Raw genomic sequence first — 15744 nt, 5'->3', positions numbered from 1 at the left:
CTGTAAAATAAATCTAGATCAAGCGCACGTTGCTCAAGCAGTTCTCCACTTTTTCTCAGTCTGGCAAATTTCAAACAGCAAGTTCAAACGGAAATAAAATTAAGGACAGCTAAATTCAGTTCCAAGACCAGGAACCATCTCTTGCTCATCCCAAGCAATTTCCCTAAAGCAGCCTTTGCTATTCCTAAACATACATACTTCACAAATATTATCTCACTTTTGCTGTCTAATGCATAGCAACTTCTCACAAAAACAGCAGAATTTTCTCTCCATTGCTACAACAAGCCCAAACGATTTCCAACCCGCAAAACCTTAGTGCTTTCCACGACTTTGTTTCCTAAATCCATTACTGGCTGTTTTTTGTGGATCAGCTCTACCTGCCTTTGGCACTGTATTTCAGAAGGGGAAAGATCCACTTTCTTTGAAGCCCTAGTTACTCACCTGTTTAAAACTGTTAATCTCTCTATAAAATTCAGTAACTGTTTCCAAAGGTAGCTTAAAGCAGACTCATCTCATACCTTGGATTTAAGAAATGGTGGCAAAGTAAAGAAAACATGGTAGGCCTCATCTATCCATGCTTCAGTAAAGCATCTGACGTGCGGTCACATGGGAAATGACTATAGAAGCTAGAAAAAAACAGAGACTGGTTGAGGAACTGAACATACYGAAAGGGGATGGGCTGCCCTGGACTGGTTATGGCGCTGATCTTCTTTAATAGTTTCATTAATGATCTTGGCACAGGAGAATTGTGCTGAAGGGCATGAGTATGGAAAAAATCAAAAGAAGGGATCAAGCGTCGCTGTGTACTACAAGACTACAGCGCGGTCTGAGCRTCATTGGGTCACGTCTATTAAAACGGCAAAGGCAATCCCAGTACGCACCAGTCCAAGCATTTCTAGTGGATACACGGAAGCACGGTGTCATTACATAAGGCAGTGGGGGAATGCRTTCAGTTCTTGCTTCCCGAGCTCCAAGATTCACTCTTGTGCTAGTAAAGAGAAGGATCACGAGACTGATCAGGAAATGGAGAGGTTCCTTATGTGGGAAAACCTGGAGTTTGGAGGGTTTTTCAGCCTACCAAAACAAAGGTTAAGRAGAATCAGTCTGTTGACTATGAATGAATGCATTAGCAAAGGAAGCATCAAAATGGAAAAGACGTATTTAAACTGCAGGACAGTGTTGGTCCAGGAGTAAATTAATATTTACTGAAAAGCAGCTCTGTAGGGGGCCTAGATTTACTAGCTCGTGAGATCCTCTCTTGTCACAAATATGACTAGACAGGATCAAAGGGCTAAGTACATCTGAACACACCTTTTAAAGTAACTGAAATGCCTCTGCAGAGTATGCAAAGCCTTGACAAGGCACAAAAAGAGTAAGCAGGAAGAAAAAGCTCTTAGAAATACAGCAAGGGGATAATCAAGAACCTGAACCGTGCTTCAGGGATTAAAGCAGCAATGTTCCAACACTCAGAAGCAAAGAAATAGCAATATCAAGGTGCCTGATGAACTAACAGAATACCTACAGTCAAAGCATGAACAAGAGGCCAGATGAAAATATACAAGCAAGACAAACATTTTAGCGTGATTAAATACACCAAGTTAACTAATTAATACTCCAGAGCATATCCTATCTGGGAACTTCAAAGTGCTTCATAAAGCCTTAATGATCTACATCTCATGAAAGTCCACAATTGCATTATCTATCATTTTACAGCTAAGGAACTTTGGACACAGATGAAGAGGGACCTGATCCACTGCAGTATGGAAATATATGSTTAATTTTAACAACGCGTAGTCTCCTGCCAAGTGCTTAAGTGCTTTGCTGGATCACAAATATGAATGGATTTCCCAGAATAACAAAGGAAGCATATATCAGGACAGGAACGAAGAATGAGCTTTAAGTACCATCATGAATCTCTATTTGCATACTTTCAACTGAAAAAGTATGGAGAACACCCACTCAGCATGATTCTTTAGATAACTATGGGCTACTCACCATGGTCACACAGTCCACAAGTCATTCATGGATCACAACTGGAAACCCCTGCTTCAGGACATAAAAGAACTACAGGCTAGCGTCAGAACGCCCTACTGACACAAAACAACAAAATTTGGCCATTCCAGTAAGGCTGATGTTTTAATCCCACTCCCATAATACCCATTTTTCAGTTTGCTCCTAACCTGGCTGCATAGAGACAGATTTTCAAGGGAACACTGATTTAAATACCCACAGTATAGTAGCAGGTTTTCCAGAAACACTCAGCATACAAAAATTCCTTATATTTCATAGCAGGTAGCTGTTAGGTACCAATACATTCAAAACTCCAGCAGGTCCAGTTCAGTGCTTACCTGAGAACCATCACTATCGAATTCACGGGCAATACTGGATCCATAGATACCTATTTCTATGGGCAAATGAAATCTTATCTTTTCTGATGCATAGGTAGAGTTATGATCAGTGGTGCAGAGTCTAGTTGGAGGCCTGTAGCTAGTGGTGTCCCCCAGGGGTCAGTACTGGGTCCAGCCCTGTTCAACTTCTTCATCAATGACCTGGATGAAGGGACAGAGTGCACCTCAGCGAGTTTGCTGACGATACAAAACTGGGAGGAGTAGCTGATACGCCAGAGGGCTGTGCTGCCATTCAGCATCCAGACCTGGACAGGCTGGAGAGGTGGGCRGAGAGGAACCTCATGAAGTTCAACAAAGGCAAGTGCAGGGTCCTGCACCTGGGGAGGAATAACCCCAKGCACCAGTACAGGTTGGGGGTTGGCCTGCTGGAAAGCAGCTCTGCGGAGAAGGACCTGGGAGTGCTGGTGGACACMRAGTTAAGCATGAGGCAGCAATGTGCCCTTGTGGCCAAGAAGGCCARTGGTATCCTGGGGTGCATGAGGAAGAGTGTTGCCAGCAGGTGGAGGGAGGTGATCCTCCCCCTCTACTTGAGGCCACATCTGGAGTGCTGTGTCCCATTCTGGGCTCCCCAACACAAGAGAGACGTGGCACTACTGGAGCGAGTCCAGCGAAGGGCTACAGAGATGATGAGGGGACTGGAGCATCTCTCCTATGAGGAAAGGCTGAGAGAGCTGGGACTCTTCAGCCCAGAGAAGAGAAGGCTGAGAAGAGATCTTATCAACGTGTACAAGTATCTGAAGGGAGGGTGTCGAGAGGATGGGACCAGACTCTTTTCAGTGGTGCCCAGGGACAGGACACGAGGCAACGGGCACAAACTGAAACACAGGAAGTTTTGTCCGAACATAAGGAAAAACTTCTTCACTGTGAGGGTGACAGAGCACTGGCACAGGTTGCCCAGAGAGGTTGCTGAGTCTCCATCTCTGGAGATATTCAAAAGCCATCTGGATGCGATCCTGTGCAACGTGCTCTAGGTGACCCTGCTTGAGCAGGGGGGTTGGACTAGATGATCTCCAGATGCCCCTTCCCACCTCAACCATTCTGTGATTCTGTACGTTATTAACAGTCAATTTGGGAAAATGATAATTAACAGTTTGAAYGAATACAAATGGTCTTCTCTACCTCTCTCCCTTCTTCCCTCCCTGGGAAAATCTTGGTGATATATCACCACATCAGGATTCTCAAATGTGATAAATTCTGTCATAGTGTTGTCATTAAGTTATTTTATGATTTCATTAAGCTGCTGTGGAAGTGAATCAGACACTGAGATCTGGAAATTAGCTCTCATAYGGGCCTATAAATTACAATTCAGTGTTTCAAAATAAAAAGACTTGAAATAACTGGATATACAATTACATTGCTCTCTCCTCCTAGCACTTCAAGAGTGACACTCCAGATTGTTATCACAGGTGTATTTCTTCATTTCTAGCTACTTGAATGAAGATGAAGACTCAAAGATAGGAATCTGAGCTCCCTTAAAAGCAAAAACTAGGAGATTGTTTACATTTTAACAAGTAGAAAGAAATTACCTGTCAAGAAAAGTTTTTGAGAAAATAAGTAGCTAGCTAAATTTATCATTATCATGAAGGCCAAGTTTGTTGCTAAGAACCTGAAATACTTCTGAAAAACGTTTAGAAGACAACCTAAATAAAGGTTATACTTTTCTTCACCTTTAACTGATAACTTGTTGAATCGTGTTTGTAAGCAAACTTCACCATAGGCTCAGAAATTACTTGCGCGTGTTTAGGTCAGTGCCTATCAACGGCTAAAATGGGGTGGCAAATCAATCTGACCAAGAAAATAAGAACAGAGTAAGTGCTAAAGGATGCCCAGCATTAGGCTCTTCAACTCAGTGTCAGCAAACTGGGAGACTGGATATTTCAAGCTCTCAAGAGAAGTCAACAAGAGACACCCAAATGACCACCTTTATTAAAAACGAGTAGCACGATCCATTAAAAATGAGTAAGCTAGACTCCTAAGCCTGTATTCAGTTACCTGGAGAGGAGACCTAATTTTGAAATGGGATACCTGAATATCCCAATCTGATTTAAGATAAACACACTTTAAGGTTAACATGGGCCGTGCAAGGCACACAGAAGAAAAAGCAACAGCTGTCATGAAAACTAACACTGTATTTAACCAATATAACCCTCCCTCTGGCCTTACAGAAAATATATTTCAGTATATTTACCTTCGCTCCATGTTTATGCAGAACTTCCATGACATCATTATGAGCTTTTTCAGCTGCAACATGCAAAGGTGTCATGAAGCTAGAAGAAAAATGGAAGATATTAGTTTTGTATTCCTAATGTGACAGCATCCTTTGGAAAACTGCAAAATTTCAGGAACTTACTCTTTGTTTTTCTCATTAACATTCGCTCCTTTCCTGAGCAATAGTTCTGTAACTTGCTTCCGCTTGGGATGCACAGCGGCCACGGCACAGTGCTGCAAAAAAAGTAAATACAGAATAAATAAATATTGCCACTGTAGCTGCAGAGATGAGAAAGAGCTTTGAAGGCCACAACTTCATCTTTACATATTCTGCTGAACAGCGGTCTACAAAAGTTGCAAACAGCATTGTACAGAGTTCCATCATATTTCTGCCTGAATACACAACACCCTGAACAAAACACAAGCTAGTGACCAGCGCTAAATTATTCTGCTCAGAAAAACAATTTTTGTTTTAAAGCTTCAGCACCTATGAAAAAGTGGGATGTTCCCAACTGCATTAACAAGATAGGGGGACAAAAAAAGCACATAATACACAAAGGAGGTAAAGACAAAGAGCGTGAAATGACTTTCCGTAGAGTTCCCACACTTTCTAGTATCAAAACAAGAGCCTTTAGAATGAGACAGATCCCAAGAAGCACCTGAAAAGTGGCAAGAGTACTGATACTTTTCCTCCTCCAGTTTCATGGTTTTCAGTATGAAATAACTAGGGCATGTCCAAGTTTTCCGAAGGTAGGCTTTGTAAAACACAAAGATCAACTGTTGCTCTGAAGAGTGGCAGCATTTCTGAGGCCTTCCAAATAATAATATATTTATATTTCCTGCCAATAGGGTAAATCAGCATTAAAAGTAGCAGAAGTGCTGAAAAATTGAACAGAGGAGCAACAAAAGTATGTATTTTTTTTAATATTGGTACACAGCTCTTGCTAAAGATGAGTTAGAGATACGTTCTACAGCCTTTGCACATTTTAAAATAAAATCGGATGTGAAATTAAATAGGTTTCTTAGGAGTTCACATCCCTTTACACATCATTTGGCGAGCACTGCCACAGCAGCAGCCTTTAACGTCCTTCGTGGAAAAGACCGACGGGGAATGACACTGTCACTCATTTCATGGCATGCAGCTGGACGCAAGACAGATTGACCCCACGGGCTTCCTTTGAGACAGTATACTTAATTCTGTTCTTAAATTTTCTTTTGCYGGCCAAACCTCAGAGCAACACTGAAACATAAAGCGGGTGCTTGCTTTGGCCTTTGTGGGGTGAGTGAGCACTGACTCCACTGCCTCGTGGTAGAAGAGGCTGCGCTAAGGACAGGGATACTTCAGCTACATTGCACTGATTGCACATCATCTTGTCCCGTCCTAGAAGCTAAACCCGTCCTGCCACTTGGATGGGAGACCACCGGGAAGTCTCAAGTATGGCAGGCAGAAGTTGAGAAATCACAGTCACACGCTTGCTGAAGAGTGGACCAACGATACCAGTCAAGCTGAAAGAACCCCTTTTGCCTAGCCGCCTCTGCAGAACGAGCGGACGGAGAAGGGCAAAGAACAGCACAGGACTAAGAAGTCATCGTTACAAAGCTAAAGAGACGCCACAAAGCGACAGTTGATACAGTCAAGAAGGGAAAAATAACRTCATCTCGAGCTTCCTACTGTCTTCCTGTCCAGCCTCTAAATGTCTCTTCTCTGTCTTGCTCCTAAGTTTAGGCTAGGAGGCCAAGTCCGTCATGGAGAGAACAGATACGGATGCCTGGTAGATAAYACTGCTGAGCACAGTCGTGGTGTTTTTAACACTAAGTATGCATTTGTGTGCCTGCGGCTGAGACTTATCACTGCGAAGACAATATTTTATTAAAGTACCATAGCTATAAAGGTTTCAATAACACCATCAGTCCCACTAAATTTCAATGTCTTCACCGCACCTGTGATACCGGCTGTGTTCTTTGCCTTCTCTGCTTCTTCAAACAACGAAATAAGGGTAGGACAGGAAAGTCACAAGCACCCCTGCTTCACAGCTATCAGCAGTATTATTCCAGTCTAAGACACTGATATACACCTAGCATCTTCTCTCGCCACTGTCTTAGGYACCCTGCGAAGAAAACTTGGCATCCACGTTTGCCCACATAAAAGACTAAGGAAGCACTGGGCCACCTGGTTGGAATTTGGCCCCAGCAAATACACAGCAACTGACTAACAGAAAAAGAGGCAGCAAAAAGAAGCGAATTACGTGCAGGTGAGCAGTGGCTTAAGGGTTTCTGAAACACATCAGGAAAGAAAAAAAAAAAAAGAAAAAAAAAAAAGGTGTGTGGGGGATAATAAAATTATATAGTGTTATCTCCATACTGGTGATTTATATTTAAAATATCAAGTGCTTGATGGCAAACCCTCAATCTCAAATGATGAATGCGCTTTCATAACGTAGAAATAAAACCTCTCAACTAGTGCTACCAGCACATTTATCATAAAAGTAATGGATTGACTGTATAATCTCACCAGTGCAGTTTCATGCGACTGTGGCTGCTTAAAATTAATGATCTCCAAAGCAAGCGTCTTTTTCACTTTGGCTAGGTCTGCCTCTCTYGCTGCTTGTAGCAAAGAATGTCCTTTGAATTCATCTGTTGGAGAAAGAGACGTAGTTAATATTCAGCAACGTCACATTTATAAATGTTACTGGAGAAAGGTAGCTATAATTAACTAAGAGCAAATAAAAGTATTTCTGTGTATCGTCAGGTAGCAACTAACCTTGGAGGCAGAACATAAAACATGGCTTAGTGAAACCAAAGAGGATATTTTAGGGGAGAGGGGAAGGAGTTCCTTGAGAAAACCCTTACAGCCTTTCTCCATCTCATCCTCCTCCCACCTGATATTAAAAACATCGGTGACCTCTAAGTTATCTATCTGTTCAAGGGAGCACTCTGCTAGTAAGTGCTCTGCAGAAGAAAACAGCAACGAGGTCGCTTTTCAAGACCCTTACTGTATTTGCAACTACAAATAATTTAAAGTAAAGCCTAAGCATATAATTTAAACAAAAAATATTAAACTACGCGTATTTGTTAACAGTCTTAGGAAAATCTAACTGGTTAAGTACCAGTCTGCTCAAAGGATGGAGCAGGTTTTGAGAGCAGTTATTTCTTTGCAGGTGCAGAGAGGTAATTTTCTTCCTTTCAATGTCACACCTTGTTCAGTTCAGCAACCGGCTGAATAATTTCAGCTGAAAATTAGTTTGAATTTGAAAAGGTAGAAAACTGTTTCTCTTAAAATCTGCAAATGAAAGGCAGGTATGCAAGGATAAGGTCTGAACTTGGGAACTAGAAACAGCTTGGCTTGAAATGCCAAACTTGTTAAGAGAAGCTTTCTTCTCCCACCCTCATTTTACATCTGCTGCATTTGTGGCTTCCTCTTAATCAAAATCACTTCATTTCAAATATAACTCAAATTTCTTTGTAAACATAACATTAGGCAAAATACAAGTACAGATAAATCTTGAAATAACAAATAAATATAGTATTATTCCTAATGTAACAAAACTGAAAAACTCAAGAATACACTAAATATATCTTATTCAGGGTATGCAAATAGAGGATGTCCTTACTTTTCATCAAAATGATGTCGAATTTGATATCAAGGTCAGGCTAACGCACACAATTTAGTCATTATCAGTGGAGAGGGATTTTGTCACCCCCCCCCCCCCAAGAAAAGAAAGAATATATAGAAAACAAAACAAAAGTTTAAATGGATTTTTCTGCTTGCTAATTTGAACCGAGGGTCAAGCTTGCCTCAACGCCTCTCCCAGGTTAGCCCAGAATAGAGGGAGGAGAAGGGCGGCTCGAAGGTAACAACCCTTTCCTCCTCTCTCCTAGAGGCAAGCGACCCGCTGATTCAACAGTACCTTCTGGCCTTAAACATGTTAAATCTCAGAAATCCAGGCGATATGACGGCTGGCGCATTCGAGGTACCTGTGCAGGCAGATGCAGGTAGACCSGAGAAGCACGGCTGCATTTATCCTGCTGCTTCGCTTCGACTCGTGCTTGATGAGGACGCTCTCCTGAAAGGAAAGCACCCTTCCYGCCTGCCAGCCGCTATTTCCAGCCCGGAATACTCACAGGTCAGCCTCTCCCTTAGCTCCGGCGTGGGAGCCATGTCGACGGCGCTCTTGCCGTGGCAGTTGACCAAGGTGGGATCGGCGCCATGACTCAGGAGCAGGGAGCAGACCTCGACGCGGTTCTTGGAAGCGGCCTCGTGCAAGGGGGTGAACTGCCAGAGGTCCATGGCGTTGACGCAGGCCCCGTGCTGGCGCGGCAAAGAGAGCGCTGCGTTAGCAGCCAAGCAGCGGCGCCGACGAAAAGCTCGCCGGGTTTTCACTCCGCTACGAAAGCCGGTCCCGTTTTTTCATGTATATGCGTATATACGTGCATACACAAGCAAAACAGTCCATGTCTCCCCTAACACCCTTAAATCAGTAGTAATTACTTTCCATCCTTCCACTTACCTTAAGCAGCAACTCTGTAACTTCATAGTGTCCATACGAACATGCGTTATGGAGAGGCACAAGACCACTGCACGGAAAGAGAGAAATGACATATGTATTTAAGCAGCATTTTTCAAGAAGCAGGAACTTTTTTTTTTCTCTCTCTCTCTCTCTCGATACACAGAAATCAAATTAAATTTTAAAATTCAAATATTTAAAAATTAAGATTCACCATCTACCGGGAAAATCCAGCCTTTTCCAACAACATGTTACTCGAGGGTGGAATTTAAACATCTTTTGCCTAGCAGGCCAGAGGTGTTCAATCTACCATTAGGACTGGTATTAACTGTATTTGAAATGATCTTTCTTGGAGCCATTATGGGGGGAAAGAGAAGTCCCACTCCACATTCAGCGCTCTGTTTCCACCTAAATGTGCACTCCTGTTTATTTTAAATGCTGTGTGAAAGGCAAAACTCCCCCGAAAATGCTAACCTAACTCCTGGCTGTATTACAAAGAGGTACAGATATTCACAGGCAGCAGACCGAAATAGCTGCTCCAGACTGTGTAACGACCTGATTTTACTGCATTTTTGACAGCGCAACCTATTTCCCTGTGCAAGAGACCTATGAGAGGCTCCCCGTAATTTTTGTACGGCCATATCACTGGAGACTGTTCTTAAAAATGACACTAGTCAAGCAAATGACAGGRGTCTAGTCATAAGCACGAGACATTACTGCAAAGGAGAAAATGAGTTTAATTAAGTCAAGCAGGACAGGCTAGTCAGGGCTCAACAATGCAGGATGCACAGGACACCAAAACCAGGACTTCACCTTCACCAGAGACTGCTGGAGAAAGAGCTGTCACAGACAGCTTAGCATGTTTGAATTGCTGTCAAGTTTAATGTGAAATCAGTGTATTGTTTTTAGGGTTTTGTTTTGTTTTGTTTTTTTCTCTCCACACATTCAAGCCTAACTCAGCTACTTGTCACCTGGAGATTCTCTCCAAGCGCCCAGCTTCGGCCTTATTAAAACATCTACGCAGGGATTCTCTACCAGCTGATGATCAGATTTCCAGAAGGTGTGAAAAGACGAAAAATCCCTTAACAATGCTGGATCTACCTGAACAGGCATTACGTACAGCTTTACTCTGTTTCTGTGACCTAGATAACATGTCACCATGCACTTCACAACTTCTCCGATTAAAAAAAAAGCCAAAACACCACCAACAAACGTACAGACAAAAGCGCTACAGTTCGGTCAACCTTCAAGAGTTTAAGTAGGCTTGGGACAAGTTTGGAAAAAAACAAGGATCTTTATTTAAATTAGTTAACGCTAGGCTGGACTCAACAGTAAATAACAGTATAGAAAGTGTCTCAAGTTCGCATGTCACCTCTGCAGCCTCTGAATGCAAAACGCATGCCTTGAACCAGAGGCCTAATTTCTACGACGCTGGAGCTAAGCTCTCCTACCAGACCGCCGTGAGAATCATCTCCTTAGAAGTCAGGAACGTATGGCTGAGAAAAACATATGATACTTGTGATTCCAGATTTCTCACTGCTGTGCCCGCTTTGTTGGAATCTTACTCAACTACCGCGCTTGCTGCAAAAATGGAATATTTTAGCTTCTGCTACCTCTTGATTTTTGCCGGCAACATCAGTTGAGACAGGTCTCTGCAGAGCACACTAGCTGCGAGTACACAAATATCGCTGACGTTAATTGAAACTACACGCATATAGCCAACAAGAGAATGAGATCACACAGCACTTTTTAAAGGCACATTTTATCTTTACCCTAGTATCACTCATCACCCCACTTTCCCTAAAATAGCAGCAGAAGTCCATGATTTTACAGGATGGTCTGTGCACAGAAGCAAAGAATAAGGATTGGAAAAAATTTTCTTAAGGTGTAGTAAGGGACTGAAAATGAGTATGATCACAGCTAATCTGTTATTAGGGCTCTAACAAAAGTTTATTCATGATGAAGCGCACTCAGATTTTGGAAGCAAGTGTCCCATTCTGGGCCAGCCATTTGAGACTACGTCGCAACACAAAACAGAGAAAGGATTCCTCATCTTGCTTAATACAAAACCACGGCAGCAACCAGAGAATAAATCAACCCGCCTTACTTACCCCTTGTCCTTGGCGTGAACATCCGCACCGTGCTGGAGCAGAAGTTGGACTATTCGGACTCTGTTATAGCCTGCTGCTAGGTGTAAAGGAGTGGACTGCAAAGGAAAACAAAACAAGATGAAGAGATGACAGTCTCAAATTTTGCACCCTACACCTCACCGGCTGCCATTTAACTAGTCCTTTTTTTTTTTTTTTTTTTTTTTTTTTTTTTTTTTTTTTTTTTTTTTTTTTACTTTACAGAATAGCCCAGGGGAAGCCATGCTTCCCTTTTGTTACTAGCCAAGTTCATAAATACACACCATGCGCCGAGCCAACGCTCCTTAAGGGGRGGAAGGATCCAGGTACCCCCAAGGGCAATAAGAAACTCATCATACAGACTTATTTTAAATAATGGCCCAACACTTTTTTTTTTTTTTTTTTTTTTTTTTTTGGAAGTTGCATGAGCCAATTTGCACATAAGCGGCTCAGGCTGCGGGTTACAAACGTGCTCGGATGCACCCTTCCATCGCAACGTGTGCCGCTGCGCCTCATGAGCCTGCCGAAATGCACCCAATACTTCCCGAACRAGCTCCGATGTTTTTATATCTACCTACAAAGAGGTGTCATTTGAGACCGAAGGAAAAGCATAACCGCAGAACGAGATACAGCGGCAYAGCAGGGAGGTTTGCCTTCAGCTCCGCACCAAAAAAGCGGTAGTAGCTTGAGGGCATTTTGTACGACGGTGTGATAAGAGAGACACAAACACGTGCACACATGGAGCAAAATGCACGCCGCTTGCACAGTTTCCCACAAAACACATTCCTGCAGCAGCAACGCGCCTTGCTGCTTATACCCYGCACAGCAAATCCATCCTTTTTCCTTAGCTAAATAATAAGCATTTTAACTGAGAGCTTTTGAAGTCGACAACAGTGGCTCCCCTTGAAGTTTAATCACCTCAAAAGCTTTTTATGATGGAGGGAAATTGTGTGYGCTTAGTTTGAAGGAACTCATTTCTCTCCCAAACGGGTGCCACGATTCCCACCTTCCCAAGGCGGAGAAGCAGAGGGCTTTCAAGGGATTTTTGTTGCAATTTATTTTCCAACACCCAACCAAACAAGGAGATTTTATTACAGTAAACCCCCGTGCGTATAACAGCTAGAACGCTCTGCAAGACTTGAATATCCACAGTATTAAGCCAAGTCCGGATACACTGTAGGCATTAAAACATCATTATAGATGTGAGACATCACATCCCCTCTATTACCAAGATAAAAAAGTCAAGACAAACAGGCTCATCACCGCTTCCCGTGAACAGCGGAGGTGTTAATAAAAATGGTATGGATAGCTGCCTTCGGCATATCGTAAACACCAAGCACAGGGTGGATAAAGATGATACCGCCGTTGACGTTAGTGGAGCACTTCAGTGCTGGTTACCCCGACGGTTGCCTCGGTTGGGTTACTAAACCCAGCTTATCTGAACCGGGCTGGTGAAAAGCTACAGCCTACTGCAAGGCCTGAACTCCGGAGGCACCCGGAGCAACGGCTCGATTTTGGAATGAGACGCAGGATCCCATAAGCTCGCTGCGATTAAAGTCACTGCACCCGTTCCCGGCTCCATGCTATTTCTGAAACCGTGGCAGACTTCCCAGAYGAACCTTCACTCATCTTTAACGTTATTAATAGGGATGTTCCCAACAGAGATGCATCAGCCCTGGAATCTTGCTCACAGCTTAAAATTAAAAGAAAAAAATCACTGTGACTCAAGCGGGGACAGTGCGTTTTGTATTTTGGGGGTTATTAGACCTGCTTTCGCCAAAGAATTCATTAAAAAAAGGAATGCCCCAATCAGGTCTACTGTATCAGAGCCCACATGTCACTGGTGATAGAGGCTCTTTAATTCTGCCAAAAGGCACTCACAAACATTTCACTTACGCATGCTTCAAGGAGGAGGAGGAGGCAGGAAGGCCCTAGCTCAATGATTTATTTATTTTTTTTAAGGACTTCTTTCCCTTTCTCATGAGAAACAGCACCAGGCAATATGACAGATTTAATATTTAACAAATACTGACCTGGCATTACAAGCTTGCGTGCTAATTACAGAAATGAAGGACCTCCAAGATAAGTGTCACACTGCACAACCTAGACATTATATGGGATTACTAGCCCCCCCCCCCCAAAAAAAGAATTAAGTGAATGATGGTAGTAAAGAGTGCTGTTTAACGCACAGTTTCCATAGCTCTCAAAAACTAGAAATTAGCTATCATAAAACAGCAGTATTGTACACTGCAGTGCACCTGCAAGGTGTATCAGTCTAATCACTTCATATTAATAAAAGAGATTAAACTGAGCTATCAATTAACCCCTCCTCCCGCGTCTTGCAGTGCTTGGCAAGAGACCCACAAACACGAATCCCTAGAGGGCACTTACCTACAAAGGCTCGGTCGCAATTACCAAGCCAATCACGCAAGTCATTCTTACCTGCTAGTGTAATTAATAAGAGCGCAGCTCCGCTTTTATTAAGTAAAGTGGACCCTCATGTAAGAAGCTCAGGGTATTTTAAAGTCTTACGGCAGCTGTAATCGAGTCAAAGCAGATACCGGGCATTTAAGCAAGATCCCTGTGCACAAGATGGCAATCACTGCCAGCTAGTCTACCTACAACTCGCACTGACGCAGATGGTTTCGCCTGCAGCCCTTTTGAAAATGTGCTGCCTGGGAACACGAGAAAGAAATTTTTTATATTAAAAAAACGTATATGCAACAGTTTGGTATTATTCTCACTGAGCCTTATTTTCACGCTGCTTTGCTAGCGGTTGCAGATTTGATGACCCTCTGCTCAAGGCCATCGGCCTTTAGACCTGCATCAAAAAAAAGGGGCGCCAAGGCATCACCAGCGCCGCAGGCTGCCGAGCTGCTCCTACTGAAATCAGAAAAATATGTATATACATATATATATGCATGCACACACATACAAACGATCTCCCACCCCAACATCTAAAAATGGACTGGATTAAAGCTCCATGTTGCAAGCAACCGGAGATCGTTTGACCACCACCACCTCCTCTGAAGGAACAACTGGAATTACATCCAGCCGGCTGGAAATGCTCACTGCTTAAAGAAGATCACGCGTTACTGGATATAAGCATGAGCATGCACAATCAGATGCTCACATTTTCTAATCTACCAAGCGGGGCAGGGGGGAGAGGGGAAAAGAGGAGTAAGCGCATGATTCAAGCCGATTTTTCTTCCTCTCAAACCTAGCTGTTAAAGTGACAGTCCCTTCGAACTGCAGYCAGCAACGGCAAGAACGAATCCGAAAAGAGGCTCTTACCACGCTGTGATAGTGTTCAGATTGCTAGAAGCACCGGTGCACTAAATAATGTCTTTTTGTATCAGTGCTTTTTCATTTTGCCCTTGCTGGTTAAACGCTGGCAAAGAGGGAAAGCGAGAGTTTTTCTACTTTATGCCATTAAAAACATTACCTGCATGAGCACTAACAGCTACAGGAACTGATTTAAGTACTAAAATTGCCTGTTCTTGCTTTCTGCCACCAAAACCTCTACCTTATGCTATCTGACAGCAATCTTCATGTGTTTCTCTCATTCACAAATTGCCATCCTGAAGGCTCTTAAAAAACAAAAACCAAGCTTTTTTTTAATCACATACATGACGTCTCTTCATGTGTCTAATACAATAAYTAACAATAAGATACAGTAATTCAGAATTACTGTTGTTATTTAATTTCATCTTCTACGGCAAGGGCATTCTTGTAATAAACAGGTGACACCAAGTACCAAAGCTCTTGACTTTGAGGGCCAGCTCTGGCCTTGACACGTTTTGGCTCCCACCATGTTCAGAAGGTCTCCAAAGGGATGCAAAGCAGTAYGGATGGCTCTTACACAGCTACGCAAACAAGTCTGATGTGGCGGAAAGTACTTATGGACATTCTACCTTTTTTTGTTAACTCTTCCACAACACTCAGCTCAGCTAAAGGATGTTAAAAAAGGAGASATTAAAAATATTTCACATATGCTTTAACATATGCAACTTTTTCACCTTGCCTACAGTATAACCTTCAGGTTTGGTAGATTTGGAAAATGCAAGTAGGTGGCAAATCCCCATCTAACTTCTGTCAAAGGAAACCTTTATTCAAATCAGATCACGTCGCCTGCAGAGAAGGGCAGCAGTAAGAATACTACTTTGGTCCTGTGCCGTTTGTCCAACAAGCTCCCTCAAAACAGTGTTTCAACCCCTGTGAATTATGAGAGGAACAGAGAGGTTTCCAATCGCAGAAGGGACCTTCATTTCACAGTTTGCATACACCCGGCCGTTTTGAAAGATGTCCCAGCTCCAAGATGRCTATTCGAACCTGGCAAACTAAGCAAAAAAACCCTCCGAGCAGGCAAACAACTCCCTATTTATGATAGAGTGGTTCCTTGCAATCACAGCCTGCTCGACGCTGTTCTCTTACAGACTCCTCCAAAATGAACCGCATCAATCACGAGGGTCTATCGGGAACCCCTTCCAGAAGCAG

General features: G+C 43.0%; 1 protein-coding gene across 3 annotated transcripts in view; it reads right to left on the bottom strand.

Annotated features, from left to right (window-relative positions):
• Positions 1–15744, bottom strand: part of TNKS (tankyrase) — a 135545-nt gene that overhangs the window by 31035 nt on the left and 88766 nt on the right. For all 3 annotated transcript variants that reach the window (XM_026082107.1, XM_026082109.1, XM_026082108.1), the window contains exons 4-9: positions 11233–11327; positions 9125–9191; positions 8739–8925; positions 7129–7250; positions 4759–4850; positions 4597–4675 (exon numbers count right to left, since the gene is read on the bottom strand). In XM_026082107.1, coding sequence (XP_025937892.1) covers positions 4597–4675; positions 4759–4850; positions 7129–7250; positions 8739–8925; positions 9125–9191; positions 11233–11327 — 642 coding nt within the window. The remainder of the gene's footprint in view (positions 1–4596; positions 4676–4758; positions 4851–7128; positions 7251–8738; positions 8926–9124; positions 9192–11232; positions 11328–15744) is intronic.

The sequence above is a fragment of the Apteryx rowi genome, unplaced genomic scaffold, assembly GCF_003343035.1.
Source record: "Apteryx rowi isolate R43461 unplaced genomic scaffold, aptRow1 scaffold_567, whole genome shotgun sequence".
NCBI lineage: Eukaryota > Metazoa > Chordata > Aves > Apterygiformes > Apterygidae > Apteryx > Apteryx rowi.
This window is presented reverse-complemented; position numbering and strand designations above follow the sequence as displayed.